Source organism: Macaca thibetana, chromosome 12 (genome assembly GCF_024542745.1).
Source record: "Macaca thibetana thibetana isolate TM-01 chromosome 12, ASM2454274v1, whole genome shotgun sequence".
In the NCBI taxonomy this organism is placed as follows: Eukaryota; Metazoa; Chordata; class Mammalia; order Primates; family Cercopithecidae; genus Macaca; species Macaca thibetana.
The window spans coordinates 74,063,802-74,088,095 of NC_065589.1; the positions used below are offsets into that span (position 1 = coordinate 74,063,802).

Below are 24,294 nucleotides of genomic sequence, written 5' to 3' on the forward strand. Positions count from 1 at the left end.
TATCTAAACACTAGGTCAGCGATACCTCACTGCATCTGTCTTCTTTCACCAAAGAACTATTGAAATTGCCAATCTGGGTACAATTATCAGGTACCTACATTCACAAGAAAGTTAGGCTATAAGCAAGAAAAAGAAAACACCCAGATTCCTGTATCCTTCAAAACATTGCTAAAAAATTTATCTCCTTAAATGAGTCTCAGATTAACCCCAGTCCACTCCTGATCTCTAATCACAGCAGAAACCCATATGTTGCACACTGGTGCTATATATCTGTTCATTTTTATTCCTATGTAAAATTCATCAGCTTTTTGTTAACTACCCCTTTCATGTGGGTTCCTCTGAAGTGGCCAAAATGTCCATCAGTCCCCACGAATGTCTTTGGGGCTAGAGTTCACACGCTCAGCACAAAGGCCAGGAGGCCCACCTCCCTGCCTCTTCTACCATCTCCCCACCCCAATTCCCACCCTCAAAGAACTTTGCCTCCAAAGTTGCTCCTGGTTTCCCAAGATTTTGCCTCACACCCCAGACAGCCCTCTTCCCTCTGTGCAGCCTCGTCTTTCCTTTCTCCTGTTATTCTCCGATAACTGAGATCAGCAGAGGGATGAATGGAAAATACCGTCTTAATAAAAATTACTAGTTTTTGAGCTCCTCCTCTGAGCATTGTGCTAGCATTTACTAAATAATGTTTCACCCTCATAAAAACCCCATGAGGTTAGTACCAATATCCCCATTTGGCAGATGAGAACACTAAAGTTGCCCCAGGTCCCTGTAAACAGCAGAGCTAAATCTAAATACAGGCCTTTCTGAATGCAGATCCTGTATTTCCTGTCACTTTTCTTAACTGGGTTAAAGTGCACATGTTTTCTAGGCCCTTAAAGAATGACTGTTTTAGAGAATACTATTTTAGACACACTTCCTAGGACACCAAAGCAAACATTTCTAGGTAGTTGGATTTTTCCAGATCCCTCAAATGACTTATGAAGCTGACCTTATAAGCTCTCCCACTAGATTGTTCTATGTCATGAGAAAGGAAAGGCAAACAAGGCCAAGCGGACCAGAAACAAGTATTCTAAAAATAACCCTTTCATCACTAAATCTAGGAAACTGCACTCTGCAAACATTTACCTCATCCATTAACGCTGCTGTGTCTTTCTGGCTCTTTGCATCAGAGAAGGAGGAGTTGCTGGAGTATGTTTTAAGCATTCGTTCCAGGCCTGAAAATGAAATAATGTTCTCAGTCACCTTTCACACTGTCTCAGTGGGACACAGCTGGGAGTCAGTCACTCTCAAAGGAAGCCTAGGAGTGACACCAGTGATTTTTTTTTTTTTTAAGACGGAGTCTTGCTCTGTCACCCAAGCTAGAGTGCAGTGGCATGATCTTGGCTCACTGCAACCTCTGCCTCCCAGGTTCAAGCAGTTCTCCTCCCTCAGCCTCTTGAGTAGCTGGAATTACAGGTGTGTGCCATCATGTCCAGCTAATTTTTGTACTTTTAGTAGAGACACAGTTTCATCATGTTGGCCAAGCTGGTCTCCAACACCTGACCTTGTGATCCACCCGCCTTGGCTTCCCAAAGTGTTAGGATTATAGGCATGAGCCACAGCACCCAGCCACCAGTAGGATTTCTTAAATGGCTGAGGGAGTCTCTGCAGGTAGTTCTTAATAAATCTGACTGAATGATAAATGAACTGTTCGTTTACCTTTCTCTTCACTTAATGAAATTTGAGAAATGCTGGTGCTTAAAGCATCTTGATTGTTATGTTTCCAGATGAGACTTTGAATTTCTTTCAGTTGACCCATTCTAGCGATTGCTAACATTTACACAATGTTGGCTTCTTCCTCATTATGGTATTCACATCACTAAATATTTTCTATCTTGAATTTGCTCTCTAGTATTCCATTGCAATGAGTTATTGTGATCCATATAAAACAAGCTACTGTGTAGACATCAGATCCACGAATGTGGAGTCATTTTTGTCATCCATGTTGCTTTAGAGCTGCTTCACATTCTAATATGCCTAACTTCTACGTACAGAATTTAATTTGAATGATTTTTACATTGTTTCAAAAGTCAAAAGAAACAAACCAAAAAAATCCTCCAAAACTCTTGTGCACAGCTGGTTTACCATGTTCTAAACCAAACATTATTTCTCATTCTAGCCAATTTCAGAAACACAGTTAAAATGCTACATTTCTGAAAATAGTAGTATAATACTTATATAGGTTTCATAAATAGACCAAAATGTGATTTTCCTTTTTTTTTTTTTTTTTTGGCTTTCTTCTTCTTTTTTTTTTATTCACACAATTTAAGTTTGATATATGGTTCTTTAAATGAGATGACCCCTGCCAAATAGCAAAAGCAGATTAATCCTAACTCCGAATGAAACCTCTAAGCATAATATGGTCCTTTTTCTGGCCATTCAAAGAGATGGTTACACACCTTCCTTGTCTTTTGAGGCTTTTTCAATGTCTCTCTGCAGTCTCAATAATTTTGGTTTTATTAAAGACTTTCGTCTCTCTTTATCCATTGCACTGTTAGGATCTTCTTCCTTTAGGAAAAAAGAAGGATGTCTAACAAGGGGAAGAAGTAAGAGTTGCTATTCCCTGTCCATACTGAGACTTCCACTGGCTGCATTTAATTTTAACTTTACAAAAAAAAAAAAAAATTTAAGCAGGATAATCTTCAGTTTTACATACATCGTTCTACCTGTTCTAGACCTGATGAATAAGAAAATACCTCCTTGTTCACAACTTGTAAGTCACATGGCCGAGCACTTTTTAATACAGCAAATTATTCTTTGAGGATGGACCCTTGCTACAGTTATTTCATTTTCTTGATAAATCTATTTGTTGTATACTTACTGCTTCCTTATTTACCTTTGTTCAAGTTAGAGTCCTTTAATGGCCCAAATGTAATATCATGTATGTGCTTCGGGCTATGACTGCCTCAGGAGTGGAAGACATTTTGACTGAGTTCTGTGTTGGCTCAGTACTGGGAAGATGTGAGCTAAAACACATATGCTCTGCCCAGAATGGGTTTATGATTTAGTTAGGCCTTGAAGCATGACATGAAAGAAACTAGCAATACAAGACCACATGCATTCACGAATGGTACAGACACCACAAGTGGAGGCAGCTGACGGCTTCAAGGAGGCAAGAAGATATTAACTGTCTAGTCAAGGAAAGATGGCAAAGGGCACTCCAGACAGGAGAAATGGCGGGAGCAAAGGGCTGAGGGAGGACTGTGGGAAATGTGTCAGGAACAATAAGGACACCTGTTGCATGAGCAAAAAAATAATGGAAGAAAAAATTGTTCAGGGAGTTAAAGCTAGATTTTAGGGCTGATGTAGGAATTTTATCACATAGGCTATGAGGAATCATTCATGATATCTGAGCTTTCACATGTATTATTTCAAGGATTGAATAAAAAAAAGGAATAGGATGGTAGGGTTGGAGTGAGGAGGTTGCTAAACATGAGTGTGGCAGAGGGACAGAAACCCATGGAGAAAGAGGGGAAACTAATGACTCAAGGTGGGAGGGGAGGATGCCGGCTTCTCTGACAAGGAAGGAGAAAAATTAGGATCCCGGCTGAGAGATTACCTTTAGATGGAGCTTCACAAACAAGAATTGTGAGGATTTAGAGCAAAGGGAATAGCCTCTATAAAAACATATACAGATAAAAATATTTTATTTACATATTTTGCATTGCACATTACAAAAGTTTCTTTATATTCTAGGCCAGGTGCGGTGGTTCCCACCTGTAATCCCAGCACTTTGGGAGGCCAAGGTGGGTGGATTGCTTGAGGTCAGGAGTTCGAGACCAGCCTGGCCAACATGGTGAAACCCTGTGTCTACTAAAAATACAAAAAATTAGCTGGGTGTGGTGGTGTGCACCTGTAATCACAGCTACTTGGGAGGCTGGGGCCGGAGAATCACTTGAACCCAGGAAGCAGAGGTTGCAGTGAGCTGACATTGTGCCACTGCACTCCAACCTGGGCCACAGAGCGAGACTCCATCTCAAAATAATTAAATAAATAAATAAAAGTTTCTTTATATTATTTATTATATGCAACTCCTACAACTCAATGGTTGGTTTTATTTTCCTCATTTTACCCGTGACACAGATAAATAAAAGAAGGCCCAAGCTGACCCCAAATTCTCTACCACCCTTTCACATGTCAGCCTACAGCTGAGGCGCAAGCTGACATCACACCCCCTAGTAAACTCTGACTGAACTGCTAAGATGCCTAACTAAAACCATTAGTCCTTCCCTGTTGAAGGAATGTTAGTCATCACATAGCTCCCGTACCAGTCAAAGGCTTCTCTTGGTTTGTTTGGGGACATCTTTTGCTTAAACATGTATTTCCAGGTATAGATTGTTCCTGGGTCAGTTTCAGGATGGGGTATATTGCCATCATTCAACTCTCACATTTGTCCTTCTCTTCTAAAGATTTGTTAGGAAGAAGGTCAGTACTGGAGGAGGCATATAAAATTACAGATACCATCTTTTGAACGGCATTTATGATAACCTTACAAGTATTTTCACCAGGTCACCAGCCCTCCAAGTGTTGCACTCAGATTGGTCTCTTTGTTGTCCCTGGTCCATGTAAATTTCGTAACACTGGATAAAAACCAACCTACACTTACAATGACTATAAAGTCAGACACGGGGGTACTTTGCCTTAAAGATGTCAAGAAAATACTATTCACTCATTTTGAGACACAGTCCTTTCTCTTGGACGACAGATACATGGTTGTGAGTTCTGACACAGTGAAGTTTTATAGAAACCAAAAATTTCCCTGAACATGCCAATAAATGAGAAGTCATCATGGCTGCCTCCTTACACTTTGGTAGAACCCTAGTCAAATTTTCAAGGAGAATAATCTTCATTTTACTGACAAGTTATTTGATAGGGGCATTTTTATTATTCTTTGGAAGAAAATAGTAGATTTATTTTATTGTACATTTTTCCATCTCAGGCCCTGCCTACATTATTTGGAAGAAAAAAAGAGCTTTCCCCATTGTAATCAAATCATTTCCACTTCCATTTCTACCTTGTTTCTGCATTGAACAGACATTGATATTGCTAATATATTTCTCCTTTGCCAGGGTAGGAAAAAAAAGACTCAATAAAAAGTAGCTGGTCATTTGCTGCTCTCTGAAGGGTAGCGAAAGGGAAAGCCAGTCAGGATTTATTGCTGTGCCTGATCTAACCGCCTCTCCCTTCTACCCTCATCTCTTGTTGCCTGATCAGAGGTCTAGGAAGGTCAGCTTTGGCTGTACTTCTAACCCTATGGAGAACATAATCAGTGGGCTTGTTCTCCGTATCAGAGAAGAGTGACACCCCTAATCTGGAGCTTGAAATCCTGAATAAAATATGGCAGAGGACCCAGGGAAACACTATCAGGAATTCTTTCTGCAGATTTTGGTAATTAATAATCAGTTCCTAGAACACTACAATTAAGAATATCAAGAGGGGAGCAGAGGCCAAAATCTTTGAGGCTTGACCCAGAAGAACAAATAATTTGCCCAAGATAGCAAAGAGGCAACATGCTTAGGCTCTCACCAGGGACACTGACCAGTTTTCAGCCAAAACACCTACAGTAGAATCACTCAAATGCCCTCAAAATAAGCCTCCGGTTATCTGGTCCAAGGTTTTCAAGGGAAGGGACCATGAAAAATACTGACAGTGACTCCCACTTCCTAGAACCCATGCCTTTGGGTGATCTCCCCTCACACCCACCTTTGAGTATGGGCTGCACTTAGTGACTTGCTTCTAACAAATAGAATATGATGAGATGTCACTTCTGAGATTAGCTCACGAAAGATTATAATTTATTGGGCACTCTGGCTCTATCTTGATCACTTATTCTGCGGGGAGCAGGCTGAGACATGGAGAGACCCATGTGGCAAGAAAATGGTATCTCCAACCAACAGCAGTGAGGACCGGAGGCCTGCCAACAGCCCTGTGAGTCAGCTTGGAAGTGAGTCTTCTGCAGGAAGAGCCTGGAGGTGTCTGCAGCCCAGCCTGACACCTTGATTGCAGCCTTGGGAGGGGCTCAGAGACACCTGGCTAAGACAACTGAATTCTTGACCCACAAACTATGAGATAATACATGTTTGTTTTAAGCCATTATTTTGGCAGGGGGAGGCGGTGGCGGGGGGTGGTGATTTGTCGCACAGCAATTTGTGCAGACAATGAATTTAAGCACCACGTGATATACAGTGATTAATTATAGGTCATTGAAACATATCTACCTGGCAATACTTTTATAGAAGACCGAATATGAAGATTCTGTTTAAAACCCTGCTTGACTTTCTTTCCTTCTAGAAAATACCAAAGACATGTTTCCATCGCCCAGTTTGTAAACTAGAACGCTGGGTGTTTATATGGGCTATGAGAAATCATTTTCATTTATAAAACATGGTATTTGCTTTCAATTTTTTCCATATAAGTCCCTCAGTACCTAAGATTCTTCATTAATGTAACTTATTTTTTTCCATTTCATACTTACAAAGTAATCTGTTAACAGGAACTCAGATTTGTTTTCTGTAGATAAAATTGCAGTTTCTTCCATTACAGCCTGGATATCTTTTTCAATGTCAATCTTGCTGATGGCACAGTGAATCTGCGTGTGGCACTGCAATGCCAAGGGGAGCAGAATAAGGTTGTCGAAGAAAGGTTTCTGCCCCTTCTTACCAGGCATACCAGAAATGGAGAGATCGTCTCTACTCACTGTGGTCAGGGTTTGGCCAAAAAGAGAAATATGTTGGCTGTACTGGTTTAAGTTATTGCATAAAAGTTGAATTCTTTCCTTCTCCAGCTCCAGAATGCTCTGAAAAGAATGAAAATTGGGGTAAGATCAGCCAGTTGTTATGCAAAACGGAAGTCACTTATCAAATACTGACACACCTGAAGACAGACTGAGCAAAGTCTCATGTTTAGCCTCTTAACTATGTCATATCCAAACCACAGTGGAGGGAGATTTCCAGGAGAGAACTGTGTCTTGGTATCTTAAATCACTCCTTTAAGAGTGATTTAACTCACACACTTTCCCCAGGCTCTTTTGACCCAAAAGGGATATAGGCAGATGCTGTGGGTTACCTAAGTTTACAAGGAAGAGGGAGAAAGAAGAAATGGAAGCATTTGAGACACATCTATGAATTCTAGAGGAGAATGAAGCCCGGGAAAGCCCATATCCATGTCTTGGAAATGCATTGAGACACTCAATAGTTTTAGAATTGTTTATAGTACATTCCAGGCATTCTGTTAGTCTCTGCAGGGAAGAGAATGACAAGCCACAAATTCTCTGTATAAGGAGATTATTTGACAAGAGAATAATCCCAAAGTCTGACCAATTCATAATTCTACCTAAAATTAGGCCTGGGAGTCAGAGTCCACTGTTTGCAGGTAGGCACATAGCCTCTTTATTTTGTGTGAGATGATAGAAGTTTCATTATTAGACTTACAACTTTTAGGTAGGAAGGGTAAATAACAAAGTGAGAGGAATCACATTTGCCTTGTTAGCTATTAACATTTTAGAGGCCAGGCGCAGTGGCTCACGCCTATAATCCCAGCACTTTGGGAGACCGAGGTGGGAGGATCACCTGAGGTCAGGAGTTTGAGACCAGCCCAGCCAACATGGTGAAACCTTATTCTACTAAAAATACAAAAATTAGCCAGGTGTGGTGGCATGCGCCTATAATCCCAGCTACTCAGGAGGCTGAGGCAGGAGAATCGCTTGAACCCAGGAGGTGGAGGTTGCAGTGAGCCGAGATCACACCACCACACTCCAGCCTGGGCGAGAAGAGTGAAACTCTGTCTCAAAAAAAATTAAATTAAAAAAAAAAAAAAAATATATATATATATATATACACACACACACACACATTTTAAAATGTTACTTATTAGATCCCTGCCAATTGAGTTGCTGACTGGTGGTTTTTAGAGAGGGCAGAAAGGTTTAACAACTAAGCATTGTTATAGAAGACCGGGTCAGGCAGAGTACCAAGGGAGATTCCAAGGCCATGTGGGGGCAGAATAAGGCTGCTGGGTATGTGCCCAGGGGAGTCTGGGTTTTAATGGCGATGGCAGGTGTCCAAGACAAAATTCTTCCCATCTTTTTGTGTGTGTGTGTGCATGTGTAAAAACAAGGCCTGGCTAGGCGCAGTAGCTCATGCCTGTAATCTCAGTACTTTGGGAGGCCGAGGCGGATGGACCACCCGAGGTCAGGAGTTCAAGGCCAGCCTGCCCAACATGGCGAAACCCCATCTCTACTAAAAATACAAAAATTAGCCATGTGTAGTGGCACGTGCCTGTCGTCCCAGCTACTCAGGAGGCTGAGGCAGGAGAATCCCTTGGACCTGAGAGGTGGAGGTTGCAGTGAGCTGAGATCATGCCATTGCACTCCAGCCTGGGCAACAAAGTGAGACTCCATCTCAAAAAAAAAAAAAAAGAAAGAAAAGAAAGAGAAAAAACAAACAAGGCCTGGGCATTCATCCTTTTATCCAGAGAAGGCCAGCTCGGTTGCTCTCATAACCACCATCCCAACTCCTCCATCCCACAGAGATCACCAGCAATCATCTTTCATGAACAAGGCATTAGGCAAATTGGTGGGTAACACGACCATAGGGAAGAAGAAAGATGGGTATGTCTCAAGGCCCTTGGCAGTGCAAGAGGTGAGAATGGAGAGTCACAAAGATCACTGGGTTCTCCTTGCTCACCTTTTGGCATTCCTACAGGAGCCCACTGGCCTGATCCAGTATGGTATTCTTCTATATCCCTGTGTTGTTAATTCATTTATGGTATATGGTGATTAAAATTATTTTAAATTTCTTTATACTTTTAATTATGGTAAAATTTACATAATATGACACGCCATTTTATCCACCTTAGGCATCTATTTCAGTGTCATTAAGTGCATTCACATTATTGTGCAACCATCACCATAATTCATCTCTAGAACTTTTTTCATCTTGCAAAAGTAAACTGTACCCATGAAACAACTTATTTCCTACGCTCTGCCTACTCTGGCAACCACCATTCTACCTTCTGTCTATGAATTTAACTTCTCTTGGTACCTCTTACAAGAGGAATCATACACTACTTGTTCTTTTGCATCTGGCTATTTCACTTAGCATAATGTCTGCAAGATTCATCCATGTTGTAGGATGTGCCAGAATTCCCTTCCTTTTTGGCTGAATAATATTCCATGGTATGTATATACCACATTTTGATTTTTGGTATATAGTCATTTGAACACTGCTTGTAAATGAAAGTAGTAACAGGTTCAGGCAGTAACTATGAACATCTGTGCCAATCACATGCAACTTTAGATTTTGTACCAAGTGTCCTGACATTTGGATTGGAAGCCTGGAACCTTGCCCCCATGGCAGTCTTCTTAGTTGCCTCTGAAGCTGCCCAATTTTCATACATCAATGGGAGTCAAATGGATTTGTTTATGCTGGCAGTCCCCTGAGGCTTTCACAAAATTGGAGGCACTAGTCATTTGAATGTGGCTGTCTGCCCTTCTGCCTCCCAGACAAAGGATTAAAGACACAGAACAGCCTATCAAATGTTTTGCTTCTTAAAGGGCAGAATAGATATGCCTCATAAGAAATATGTAAAACAAATTCTGCTCAGTTGTTTGGATCTCCTATGTGACAATCTTCAAAAAGAAGTCCTTATCCTATAGAAAAAGATCTAGAAAGCAGCTCTTCTGTTTTAGCCTATGAGTAAAAGACAAGAGAAAATAAAAGCCACGTTTTAGAATATATTGCATCCCTAGTGGACAGGTGTTTCTTTATTTTGACAAGTGCTGAACCACTAGCATCGATCTGAGACTAGATAACCAGTGTCCCTTAGTGACATGGTAATGCTTAACAGATTTTAATTACATTTCAGGGAAATCATTAAAATGATCTATGTTTGTTCATAAAAAGAGGAGGAAATAAATTCCACTGTGCAAAGGAGAGATCCATAACTCATTTAATGATTTGTTGCTTTCTATTATCTTGTTCTTTTTACATAAAATAAGTGGTAGAGAAGCCAGATACTCTGGAGGACCTCAAACTGTCCTCTTGAAGTTCCACAATAGTACATATGAAGAAAGAGTGGTCAAGGAGTTATCCAGAAAGATTCACATTTCAGCAGATTTAGAGCCTGTTTGGGACCCAAGCATCATGACAATTTATGTTCTTCATTCATTCCTTCCAGTTCTCGCTGTCCTAGCCTTTGGGCTGGTACTACAGGAAGAGGTCAAAGGGATTTTGTTTTCATTTAAATGACTGTCATAGAACAGATAAAAGAAATATGCTCTTTCTAGAGCAGGAACTCTCAAACCTTAGAATACCTAGACCCCTCTTTATAATCATTCAGTGGCTCTGATTGATTTAGAGGCTCCCAGGTCTAGGGAAGCGCTCAGGAATCTGACTTTTAACAAGCACCCCAGGTGCTCTGAGACATTGTCCTAGGGCCACAAAGGCCCACAAAAAATACATTTTTAAAATCATAATTCTTCCACCCAGAAGTGACTGCTATTAACATATTGATATATTTCAGTCTAGGTATGTGTATATGTACGATTTTATCTTCCAGTTGTCTATCAAATTATTCAAATTTGAAATTCTGGTTTTTCCATTTAACCATACATGTGAACAGTTTCCCGTGTCATTACTCTCTGAAAATACCACTTTAATTACTTCATAATCGTCCATTGTGCAGCCATGTGGTGATTCATTCAGTCATCCCTTTAATGTTGGACATTTGCAATGTTTCCTGACTTTTACTTTTGTTTCAAATAGAAATCTGTGTCTGGTTTGTCAGCTATTTCCTCAAGACAGATTTAGAGAAAGGAAATTACCTTTTTCAACAGAGTCCTAGGAAAGAATGAAGCCCTACTGTCCTGAGGAGTCCATTGTATGTAACGAGTTGTTATTCCTCTCATCTAGAGTGGGACTACTCAAGTGCCATCCTTGGGAGAACTGAGAAAACAGCCACTCGAATCATTTTCTGTGTTCTGGGATTTAGAGGAGGAACACTGGTTGAGAAAGGGAATATTTTTAAGGCTCTTGACACATATCGCAAATGGCTTTTTAAAATACTTCCTTGAGTGAGTACTTCAGTCCCAAGCATTTGATTCTTCGTAATTCTTGGTAGTATGGCTATTATTGTGAAAAATATAGATTATTTCTATCATCTGAATTGTTTCTTCTTGGAGGGTAGGATGTGGCTAGAACATAGTATGATTGTGAAGTAATAAGACTAATTTTGACATGTGGTTTGTGGAATTGGTTTCATTACTTATGGTCACAGTTGAGGTTTTACAATATTTCTCACAGTATCTAGTACACTGCCTTGAATGTAGTTCAATGAATGTTCTCTGAAAGAATTTGTAAATCCACCATGTAGAGTAAAAAGAAAGAAGAGGACACTTTGTAGGACCCTAAAATGAATTCTTACATTCAATTTTTATAGAAGAATGGTGAAAGAATGGAGAAAAAAATGAAACTGAGAGACCCTAACTGTCCCATTTCCATTGCTCACACTTATAATAAAATTTCTCTTTGAGTCAATTCAGGCTGTTTTTGTTATATGATTCATGAATCTAACATTTGACTCTTGAATGTCATAAACATATGCAAAATATGGCATTCATAGAGTAATATGTGAGTCAATGACCTGCTGGTATAGACTGAGTATACACAAGCCCAGGAAATACCAACTAAGGGCATCATTATTGAGGGTTCAAGTGAAGCAAGAGTGACTTGACAGAAGTCATCACACGTTTTGTCTAATGGGCTTGAGCTGGCTCTCAGGTGGCAGGAGAGAACTCAGAGGAAGGTGGGGTAAGAGAAGCTGTATGAACTAAAAAGGAGAAGGACTGAAACACTGGTGGCCTCCAGCATAGCGGTAGCAAAAATCCAGGATACAAGAGGGGAGAAAGAAAATGCTCTTCCTCAAGGACATTATGATGAGTAGATATTCCATGTGACTTGGATAAAAAAAAGAAAAAAAAAGAAAGAAAGAAAGAAAGAAAGAAAGAAAGAAAGAAAGAAAGAAAGAAAGAAAGAAAGAAAGAAAGAGGGGAGGGAGGGAGGGAGGGAGGGAGGGAGGGAGGGAGGGAGGGAGGGAAGGAAGGAAGGAAGGAAGGAAGGAAGGAAGGAAGGAAGGAAGGAAGGAAGGAAGGAAGGAAACTAAACTAGGTCTTAAATATTTTGAGAGCTGAAGTTGAAAGATGCCTTTTGAAATGTAAATGAATGTATACCTTGTTACCGTCTGGAAGACTGTAAGAAAAGAGATAATTTCCATGATGCTTCAATATAAACTCTAAGAATGCTGAGAAGGGGGAGTAGCGGTTGGAGAGGAAAGATGTAGAGGATCTTATCAGGAGGAAAGGAAACTGAGTAGTAAGAGCTTCTGATAATGAAGATAATCATAGCCTTCCCTAACATATATTGAAGGCAAGCTAGTTATCAGCTACACCAGGTAGGACCCATTTATCTCCTATTGCTGCGATGTAGGTAGAAGGGTGAGGAGGATAGAGACACTGAGGTGAAATATCTTTCTCACAGCCCTTGAAGGGTGGGTGCCTGGAAGATGGAGTGGGAGCAGAAATGTCTCTCCCATCTCCTATCAGGGCCATCCAAGGAAGCTGTCCTCAGTGGAAAGACCACGGCTCCATCAGGAAGTGATGAGGTGAGGTGAGGCAAGGTCAGAGCCCAGGTTGCAGAGCCAGATTTCAAATGAATGAAGTTAGAATTTAAATCCCTGACCTTTTCTCATCACCTTCATCTAAAATCTATCTAGCATAAGCAAGGAGAGTACCAGAAGCTTATGTTTAAAGGTGTAAATTAAGGAATTTTTTCTCATTTGTTCCTATTTTTGACCCAAGTTTTCATCTCCTTTAATTTCCCCTTTCTTCTCTAATTCTGCATCTATCCTGCTCTGAGGGGTTGAATTGCAAGAGATGTAAATGCAGCCCTTGGGTTTCCGCCTGTCACATAGCCTTTGCTCTCCCAGTTTTCACTGGAGCAGGAGCATAGCACAGAGGTCCAGGCTGAATCTTGAAACCATCTCAGGCTCATTGCTTCATCTTTCCAGCCTCAATGTCCTCATAATGTCGTGATTAATACAAAACAGAAGCACATGAATGTGCTTAGCACAGCCTACAAGAGGAGCACTGAGCACCAAGCACTTGTTCCATGCTAGCCATTAGATCATGGCTTTCTCCAATCATATCTGCTTTAAACACTTTTTTTTTTTTAATTTAAAACAGGTGGGGAAAAATAAAACCAAAATATGCATGTTCTTACTCTCCAGAATTGATAGTTATTTAATTTGGTCATATTCATGTTGAGCCTGGGGTTGCACTGCTTCACCAGGGGCCGTGCATAAGCTGTGTGGCTGTTTCTGGCAGTTCTGTTGTATTCCCCCATGGGCTCCATTTCTGCCACTGAATACATGGACAGTCTATATGTGTAAGTTTACAAACACACACATATAAACTCAGTATAGTTTCCACATGAGTTTAAAAGAATTTTAATTTATACAGATTGTGTAAGTGGTATGTTTCTTTTCTTCAACATCATGTTTGTTGAGGTTAACTCATGTTTAAATATAGTCTTAATTAACTTCATCGATGGATATTAGTTCGCTTTCCAAATGCGAGCATCTTTGAAGAGTAATTCTTCTCTTGATGGGTATGAAGATTGCGTACAGAATTATAAACAATTCTGCAATAAACATTCTTGTGCATCACTCTTGGAATAAAAGTATACATTTTTCTGTAGGATATATGCCTAAAAACTGCTTTAGGGAACTGCTGTGTGGTAAGTACATGCTTATTTTAGTTTCACCAAATATCATTATTTATTCCCCCTACAGGGTACAGTAATTCTTGTTTCCTAACATCCTTACCAACACTTGATATTGTCAAGTTCTAATTTTTGCCAAATAATCTAGCATTGTTTCATAGGTTTATTGATTATTTTGATTTCTCCTTTTGTGATGTGCTTGCTGACATCTTTTGCCTATTGTTATCAGATAATTTGCCACAATTCCTTCTTTATGTGTCTACTTTTGCCACTGAGATGTACACATCTCAAGCATTGAGATGTTACTTTATTCAATGCTCTGTATCTCCAGTGCCTAACACAATGCCTGACCTCCATAAGCGATCACTGTGTGAGTCATCGCTCATGACTAAAACTAATTTCCAACCACCTAACACTTAATCCTTAATTTACACTTCACTTTGACAGCACTTTTTGAAGTTAGCTGGGTGCTATCCTGTTCACTAAGAATTAGGAACAGAAACTCTGGCCAATGAAATTCAAGAAATTGTCACTAGTAATTGTATCCATGGAGAAATTGAAACAATGAGAGGAAAGGTGGTTTGTCTAGAGTCACAATATGTGTGATGCTCATAGCTATGACAGAGGGCAGGTCTTGTCACTGTAGATCTGACCTCCATCTTCAAGGTCACACAAAACTCCACAGAAGAAGAAAAAAATGTGAATATATAACTTACCTGGTAGCAGTTCTCTAGTGTGTTTTCCCATTTCAGTCTGGTAGAATAACCCACCATGTTTTTTTGGTAGTAATTTTCATCTTCCTTTTCCAACTTCTCAGTTGATTTTGTCAGTTTATTGAGGAGCTAATGTAAAACATCAATGTCACACACTCACTAACACATTTTAGAAAGCCCTTTATAATTCCATAGAAAAAATTGTATGTGGCTCAATATGTTTCTCACCTCTCACGTACAGTCATAAACAGTGACTATAGTTGACAAAACCAAAGATCTTTATCAGAAAAAAATGCATGGCCAAACCTGAAGGAAACCCAAGGGCCTTCCAGTATGGTTCCCCCAATCTTACACATTGATGGGCTTGAGACCCTTACATAGGAAGTGATTTGTCTACACTCACACAATCACAGAGAAGGTCAAACAACACAGCTTTTGATAATTGACAGTACAGGTCAAGACTGCAATTGGCCAATGAATCCCATAGTCTTATCTGGTAAATCCTTCAGGCTCCTGCATTTCTTACCAGGTTAGGTATAGACTTGTGGAATCACACAATTTTTAGAACTAATTTTTAGAATGAGTCTGGCTACTGTTCTATCTAGCAATATTATTTTACTTTTACTATATAAACCCAGAAGTAGAGGTTTGGAATCAAACTTCCAGGATAAGAGTCCTGGTCCTAGCTGCAAACAAGTTACTTAACCTTCCTGAGCCACAGTTTTCTCATACTGGGTTGCTTTGAGAATTCGGGCACATCTTGGGACTCAGAAAACAATACCACAAAAATGAAGGTCTCAGAAGCAGCCTCAGAAGTAAAAGTTTCTCTCTGACCTTCTGTCCTCCTATCTCTCACTCCCGTTCTCCCCGGAGGCTATTGGTAGAAACCAGAATCCCTCTTCTCCAAGGAAGCTCACAGAAACCAGAACCCCTTTTCTCCAAAGCCAGCCATAAAAATCTAAAAATATTACTCCCACTTTTCCACCGCCTTTCTGTGTAAAAACTGGCCATAAAGAAATTATCTGACTTACTTGATTTGACTGTAGGTCACAAGACCCCTATTCCAGAGAGGGTCCTGCCCCATCCCCAGCAGGAAGGAAGGCTGCACAGAGAGGCCAAGAAGAGTCTAGAAAGAGGGCCTTACTGGGTTTTCCCATGCAGCCTATTAGCATTAGATTGCACCCCTTTTGTACATAATATTTCTACATTTTGTTAAACCTAAGCATAAACATAGACAAGTTCCCCTGTATCTTCGCATCTTTTTTCTGAAGGCTCCCATGTCACATAAAACTATGATCAAATACATCAGTATGCCTTTTCTCCTATTCATCTGCCTCTTGTCAGTGATTTTTAGCCTAACATCACAGGGCAAAAGGGAAGATTTCCCTTGGCTCTGACATAGGTAACACAGATGAGGCAGATGGCACACTGCCCAACACCTGGCATAGCACTCAAAATTTAGCCAGTATAATTATTGCCAGTGAAAAGCCTGAGATACATGCCCAGTGTTCACTGCAAGTTATGGACAGCTTGATAGATGGTTTCCTCTCATACTGCTACCCAATGATCTGCTCCCTTACAAAGAGCCCCCTCTTGCCTATCACCAAAATTTGTCATTCTCATTACTAAATCTTCTGGAAAATCAGTGTACAGTAATACAAAACTCCCTGGGCCAGGGTAGCTGAAACTGATTCTTAAAATACCCAGACAAGTAATTTCATGTTTCTGAGAAACAAAGAAGCTGGATTGCATGAATTATTCTCCAACTTTATAGATATATTTTTGAAGCATTCAATATCTTTCTTTTCCCTTTTTCTTTTTCTTTTTCTTTTTTTTTTGGAGACAGGGTCTGGCTCTGTCACCCAGGCTGGAGTTCAGTGGTATAATCATGGCTCACTGGCTCACTGCAACCTCCCTGTCCTGGGTTCAAGCAATGCTCCCATCTCAGCCTCCCAAGTAGCTGGGACCACAGGCATGCACCACCACACCTGGCTAAGTTTTGTATTTTTTTGCAGTGGTGGGGTTTCACCATGTTGCCCAACTCCTCTGCTCAAGCAATCTGTCTACCTCAGCCTCCCAAAGTTTTAGGATTATGAGTGTGGGCCATCGCACCCAGCCAATTCTCCAATTTTACTCTATTTAGAAATGACCTGAAATGCTTGTAAAAATTGCAAATTCCAGAATTCTACAAACAGCAATACTTATTTCATACATCTGTAGGGGGATTAGAAAATCTGAATTTTGACTATATCTCCTCTCATGGTTCTGATGCAAATGGTCTTCAAACCATTCTTTAAAAAACATCAGGCCGGGCGCGGTGGCTCAAGCTTGTAATCCCAGCACTTTGGGAGGCCAAAACGGGCGGATCACGAGGTCAGGAGATCGAGACCATCCTGGCTAACACGGTGAAACCCCGTCTCTACTAAAAATACAAAAATTAGCCGGGCATGGTGGCGGGCACCTGTAGTCCCAGCTACTCGGGAGGCTGAGGCAGGAGAATGGCGTGAACCCGGGAGGTGGAGCTTGCAGTGAGCTGAGATCCGGCCACTGCACTCCAGCCTGGGCGACAGAGCGAGACTCTGTCTAAAAAAAAAAAAAAAAACAAACATCAAAGACCTCCCTGATTTAGTAGTTTAGGAGTTTCAAGGACAGAGACAAAGGCTGTTAAAATGGACCCTCTCTATTTAAGGATATGTTGACTAACCTTACAATCATGAAAAACATTCATCCAAAATGCTGAATATTAATACTGTTCACTTTTTTTATTCCAATTGATATGTGGGCTATACAGCTGTCCCCCAGCTCTGATGTATGACCTACACAAGACGTATCTGGTTTTGTATCAAGTTGAATGAACCACATCTGTCTGTAGAAATGCAAGCTTGTGAACATTAACCTAGCAACAGTTCAATGCAAGGACTCAGAGAGTCATCATTATACTCTGCTAAATCACTGTCCTCAGATTCTTACTGAGAATGCTCAGCACTCCAGGAATGAAACTGAGTTGCTTTTGAGATCACCATTAATATTCATCAGCCTGTACTATAGAGTTGTGGACTAGAATTTTCTGCTCAGCAAATTTATAGCAGGTAGTTCCAAGTATATTTATGAAAGAAGAATGTATACTCATATATATATATATATTTTTTTTTTAAGATGGAGTCTCACTCGGTTGGCCAGGCTGGAGTGCAGTGGTGCGATCTCAGCTCACTACAACCTCCACCTCCCAGGTTCAAGCGATTCACCTGCCTCAGCCTCCCGAGTAGCTGGGATTACAGGCATGTGCCACCATGCCCAGGGTTTCACCATCTTGGCCAGGCTGGTCTTGAATTCCTGACCTCAGATAATCTGCCCACCTCAGGCTCCCAAAGTGCTGGCATTATAGGCCTGAGCCACTGTGCCCAGCTGTAGACTCCTGTATTCTTACCTAAGGAACTGCTCAGAAACCTTTACTAAAATTTGTCAAAGATTGACTTCTTTTCCTTTCCTTCCTTTTTTTTGCTCTTGGAACAAACATCACATTCATTTGTTCACCAGACATTGAGGGCCTTCTATGTGTCATGTGCAAGGCTTTGGGAATAGAAAATGGAACAAGACAGGCTCCCTCTCTAGTCAGGGACCCACAGACCATTACCATCTTGTGTGCTGATAGAATTGTATAGGTACCACTGGGAAGGACATCAAGAGAGGCATCTAAACTAGCCTTGAAATTAAAATGACATTTCAGCTATAACTTGGCGCATAGTAGGTGCTCAAAAAATTGATCTCCATATGAATAAAACTAAAATGAAAGTAGGAGTTGGTAAGGCAAAATAGCATGGCAGGATACAGAAAAATATTTTTTGGTGAAGTTGGATCACACAGTTTACGATGGGGAATGGGGAGAGGTGATGTTGAAGAGATTGGCAAGGTTCAAGTCAGGAAGGGTCTTACAGGCCACGTGAAAGAGTTTTTCCTGGCTGAGTGCGGTGGTTCACGCCTGTAATCCCAGCACTCTGGGAGGCCAAGGTGGGCAGATCACTTGCGGTCAGGAGTTTGAGAACAGCCTGGCCAACATGGCAAAACCCCATCTCTACTAAAAATACAAAAATTAGCCAGATATGATGGTGCATGCCTGTACTCCCAGCTATTTGGGAGGCTGAGGCAGGAGGATTGCTTGAAACTGGAAGGTGGAGGTGGCAGTGAGCCAAGATTGTGCCACTGAAGTATCTGGTTTGAGTTAGAATTGGGAGGATATGGTGGGTGATGATATTCAAAGACACAGAAAACACAGAAATAAAGATTATCTTTGGTAGAAAGAAGTGGTGGTTGGAGTTTTAGATATTGAGTTTGAGGTGTCAGAAAGCAGTTTACAGACTGGTTTGGGCTAGAGATACAAATTTGGGTATTGCCAGCAAAGATACTGTAGTTGAAGTCTTGAGAATATACTTAGTGAGTATGTATTATTTATTGAGTACCTGATATCAAGAGTACTGTATCAGACACTGGAGAGACAATGGTGAAGAGAACAGAGTGAGGCCCAGAAGAGAAATCTTCAGAAACTGCAATATATAAAGATCAGGCCAAAAAAGGCAGCCCATAAAGAATCTAATTTAAAATTTACAGAAAGGAGGAGGAAAACAAAAGCATGAGTTGTTACTAAAGTCAAAAGAGGAGAATATTTCTACAAAGGGGAAGTAAACAATGCTTAATACTTCCGAGAAGTGAACTAAGGTAAGACTTGGAAAGTACCTGTTAGCTTTAGCAATGAGAAGACATTGTTTTCAATGGCAAGAACACTCTTAGTGGAAAGATGGGGAAAGCTTGATTAGGGTGATTTGAAGAGCGAACAGAAGATGAGGAAGTGGAGATAGAGCAGACACCCCTTTCACTAAGATGTATTGTAAAAAGGAGACACGACAATATCTGGAGAGGAACAGAAGACCCCATAAATAAGTGTCCCTGCAACTTTCTTTACTCTTGTAAGATGGGGAGAAGGTGCAATAGACTATTTGTGCCTTCCCACCAAATTAGGTCAGGAGGGTTCCACCTACACTTCCAGAATGTCTGTTGTTGAAGCCACCCCCATCTATGGAACTTGGTTATAGCAGCCTGAACAGACTATAAGACAGGGGGAGTTATAGAAGCCTGGTGGGGAGGAATCATTAGGGAGAGGGCTATCCAAGATATGGGAAATATGGGATAATCAAGAGAGGGCCTCTGGGAGGCAGGATGGGATGAGATTAGAGCACAGGACGGAGAACTGGCCTCTCCATTGCAGATATGTAAATGCTATTACTTCAGTAGGCAGGTGGCTGTGCTGACTTCTATTTACTCTGTGAGGTAGGAGGCAAGATACTGTGCCAGGAGTGCGTGGATGGAGGTGTGAGGAGAACGGAGGTTTAGATCAGCTTCTGGTGAGAGAATCAAGACTCCTGGGCAGGAAACAAGGAAGAATTTGCTGAGCAGCACAGAGCACCAGCTCAGGTGATCATGAGCGCTTCTGTGTGAGATGAGAAAATGAATGCCTCCCTCTTGGGTGTTCAGCTTCAGGATTAACAAAAGCTGCCCGATTAAGCAGGGAAGATGGCATGGGTGTGTGACAGAGTAACAACCAAGGTTATGGTTACCAACTGGACGAAGGGAGAGAGCACTGTGGACCTTTACTTCCCAGGGAAGCTGCTGATGAGGGTAGGAAGAGGAAATTCACCACTTAGCTGCCATGCTTTTTTCTTTATTATTGCATGACATCAATAAAGAATAGCTTCTAATGAGCACTCAGAATGCCTAGGCAGGTCCTGGCACTGAGTATTTTAACAGACTGTGGGTTCGCCTCCTCGGAAGCTGCCTCATTATTCAATACTTATTATGATCATTTCCAACTGTGAAGACTGACATGGAAAGAAATAAGACTCTTGTGAAATCTTGCTAACAATGAATTTAAGTTATTCAATGGATATTTCTTCAGATTAAAGAGCTACTTGCGATGACAATTTTCTCTTCCTTTTAAGGGGTTTGCAGTGGTGCTGGTTGCATTTCCTTAGTAGGGACTCATCTTTTGTAGAAGATATTGACTATGTCAAAGGTTTTCAATCTGGGGCACATACCACAAGAGGTGTGCAAGATAATCTATTGGGGTGTAAGCAGAAAATCTTTATTTTATTCCTGTACCCCAATATTATTTGTGTTCATTTTGCCTGAAAACTTAGTGGTCAAGCTTACTCTTACTTAATATATGAGTCTACACTGGTGCTCACACATGGACAGTTGTGGATTCTGATATGGCCTGGGGGGAGGGTGGGGATTCTGCAACCTGAAAAGCTGCTGTAGGCCCTCACTGTGTTTTCCCTTCCAGCATCTGGGACATGTGGCCATTGACATATACCTGGGCCATGTAGTTTTACAGACATTATCTGGCTCCAGTTAGGTTAGCATAAACAAAATGCACAAATATCTTAGATTTCTGCCAAGAACCTGTAGATTGATGTTCCACTAACAATTTAATCACAAAGAATCCACAGCAAAATGTCCGAGCTGACGCTGCCACCTCTCCTGGTTGTGAGTGTGTTACTACCCACGTGAAAGGGCAAACAGTGAAATGAGATCTGACAAAAATTTTGATGAACAAATAAAAAATTATCGAGAAGGCTGGCCAGGGGTGGTGGCTCATGCCTATAATCCCAGCACTTTGAGAGGCTGAGGCAGGCAGATCACTTGAGGTCAGGAGCTCGAGACCAGCCTGGCCAACAGGGTGACACCTTGTCTAAACTAAAAATGCAAAAAAAAAAAAAAAAAAAAGAAAAAAAAATTAGCCAAGCCTGGTGGTGCACACCTATAGTCCCAGCTACTCCAGAGGTTGGGGTGGGACAATCTGTTGAAGCCTGGAGTCGGAGGATGCAGTGAGCCAAGACTGCACCACTGCACTCCAGCCTGGGCCACAGAGTGAGACTCTGACTCAAGAAAAAAAAAAAAAATTATCAAGAAGACTATTAGAAATATGCATTTAAATTTACTATGGTTAAGGCTGAAACTTGCTCCAAGTATATATTTTTCCTGAAAACATTACTTAATGATTATCTAAAGACATCATGGTTGCTAATCATTTCAAATATTATTTCATCTTTCTCTCATCCTGGAAACATTTCTACTTTTATGCTTCATAATGTTCATAACATATTAACATAATACATAAAGTACTATATGTAACAAACAACATATATAAAGTATTTTTTTAACTTATTTGGGGTATTAGCTGAGAGGTTTTTTTAAGATAATGTTAATAGAGTTTCCTTTCAAAAAATTGGGCATCATTGGTCTCATTTGTCATCTGTCAATAATATTTTTAAAGAATACATGTGGTCCAGGCAAAGTAGCATGCTTCTGTAGTCCCAGCTACTTGAGAGGCTGAGGTGGGAGGATCCCTTGAACCTAGGACTTTGATGCCAGCCTGGGCAGCACAGTGAGATCCCTTCTATTTAAAAAAATTAAAATAAAGTTTAAAATGTGTGTGTGTGTTGTGTGTGTGTGTGCGCGTGCGCACAAGGAATGATTTGGAATCCCCTTTTATGCTCTGTCAAGCTACATCTCTGCAGGGATCCCACAGAGAAAGAAGAATCAACCCATTCTCTTGTGTTTGTAGCTAAGGGCAGCAAGCCCATCCATCTATGGCGCATGCACTCAGCCAGCCATGACAGCTTACCTTCCGCCTCTCCTTCTCAGTCGTAGATTGCTTGGAGCTTTCTACAAGCTGGAAAAGTGCTTCATGTTTCTTGGTACTAACCATTAATTTCTTCTTGGCCTACAGTGAGAAACATACAAACAACAAAAAAAGGAGCAGAGGCTGATGCCAAGAGAAAACTCTTCTCTTTTGGAACAAAGCACATTCATGTGCTAGCTTTAACGATTATGTATCCTAGAATCCTCCAAAGGCTGAAACAAAAATGCGTACTCATTCCCATTCTCACTTCAAAATGTACCTAAAACATCAGAGCAGCTAACACTTTGTCCTGAGAACTCCTGCATATTTTTTCATTATATTGGGTACCCTCAAGAGGGTTTTGAATTTTGCTAAATCATCGAAGGCCTGCAAACTTCCAAAATAATGTTCTAGTGAGCATAATCGCTTTACCACAGAAGAAATCACAACAAACACGGAAGACTGCCTGCATCATTCTTTACATCAACCTAGGCTACAATTGAGATTGTTTTAAGATGTTATCTTAAAACGTGTGGCAAGGGTCGCAATTTGCTTCCTGATGGCCAAGCCTGAGAGCTGGGCATTTGCCTGGCATCTTGTGAAACGCCCTGCACTTGCTGGAGTTGGAGAAGTAGAAAGAAGTGGGGAAGGAAGGAGCACTCAGAGTCTCCCTACCCTGTTCATGCTGACCCCTTGGAGCAGGTTAGGATTTAGGGGATAATTTCCTAGTCTACCTAGTTGAATTTAGCTGAAGATGATGCTCCAGAGATAAATTATGCAAACAGAATTTGGTTTAAGTTGGATTTAGCCTGTTCAGGAAGTAGGCTGATTGAAAGACTTTGGCTTTTTGCCTCGAGGTTGCAAGGACTGTCAAACCAGATAGTAAAGGGGAGGTCTCTCTTCCTTGGCTTTTTAGCTTGGGAATCAGAGGCAACGCCTTCTGCCTCCCTCTAAATGTGAGAAACCTCAGCAAAGGAAAATTAAAGAAATAAGCTCATGGCCCTCTTTCTCTACCTCCTGTCAGCCACATGCCTGCTGGGAAATAAGATTGTGAGGCATGAATATTTGGTCCTTTAAGGCTTTTCATTAGAGTCTCCTAAATAGACTGTACTTCATTACTGACATGCTGAATCCCTTGAATTGTAACTTCAAGGGAGAAATTTATTATAGCCCAAGAATTTTATGTTCTCTAATTTCTCTGTCACTCTTCATAAAAAAAAATGAAATCTTTTATTTAGAAAAATGACTTGATAGAAACTGGGAAATGATAAAAGATGTTTTTTCTTGGGAGCAATTGCAGCCTCTCAGCATTATTTCTGGCTTTTGATTCATTGTACTGAATTCCTGTGATAGCTGAATATTTAAAGAAAATGGATTTTTAAAAACAAATCCTTTTAAAGGCCAGGTGTAGTGGCTCATGCCTGTAATCCCTACAGTTTGGGAAGCCAAGGTGGGCAGATCCCTTGTGCCCAGGAGTTCGGGATCTGCCTTGGCAACATAGCAAGACCCTGTCTCTATTTCTTTAAAAAAATAAAAAACAATTCCTTTTAAAGAAAACTCATAAAATCCATGGCAAAACTAAAAACAAATGACTGGACACTGTTGCTGGGACTTATTATAAAAGTGATTCTCATGAGCATCCTTTTACCATTGTAACTACTGTGGACATAGAAATTCACTTACATCGGCTGGGCGCGGTGGCTCAAGCCTGTAATCCCAGCACTTTGGGAGGCCGAGACGGGCGGATCATGAGGTCAGGAGATCGAGACCATCCTGGCTAATACGGTGAAACCCCGTCTCTACTAAAAAATACAAAAAAAAACTAGCCGGGCGAAGTGGCGGGTGCCTGTAGTCCCAGCTACTCGGGAGGCTGAGGCAGGAGAATGGCGTGAACCCGAGAGGAGGAGCTTGCAGTGAGCTGAGATCCGGCCACTGCACTCCAGCCTGGGTGACAGAGCAAGACTCCGTCTCAAAAAAAAAAAAAAAAAAAAAAAGAAATTCACTTACATCAAACACTTTTTATTAATGTCCTTGGTCTTATGGAGTCAGTCCTCAGTTTTGGCAGAAGCTTTGGAAGTAACACCAAGTTTGC

General features: G+C 41.0%; 1 protein-coding gene across 2 annotated transcripts in view; it reads right to left on the minus strand.

The window, feature by feature from the left end:
* NOSTRIN (nitric oxide synthase trafficking) overlaps window positions 1-24,294 on the minus strand; it is a 64,048-nt gene that overhangs the window by 6,691 nt on the left and 33,063 nt on the right. Inside the window, exons 7-12 of one of the 2 annotated variants that reach the window (XM_050750459.1) lie at window positions 22,206-22,304; window positions 14,531-14,656; window positions 6,737-6,835; window positions 6,515-6,640; window positions 2,439-2,547; window positions 1,126-1,214 (exon numbers count right to left, since the gene is read on the minus strand). In XM_050750459.1, the coding sequence (XP_050606416.1) occupies window positions 1,126-1,214; window positions 2,439-2,547; window positions 6,515-6,640; window positions 6,737-6,835; window positions 14,531-14,656; window positions 22,206-22,304 (648 nt within the window). The remainder of the gene's footprint in view (window positions 1-1,125; window positions 1,215-2,438; window positions 2,548-6,514; window positions 6,641-6,736; window positions 6,836-14,530; window positions 14,657-22,205; window positions 22,305-24,294) is intronic. The other variant, XM_050750460.1, reaches the window with a different exon arrangement.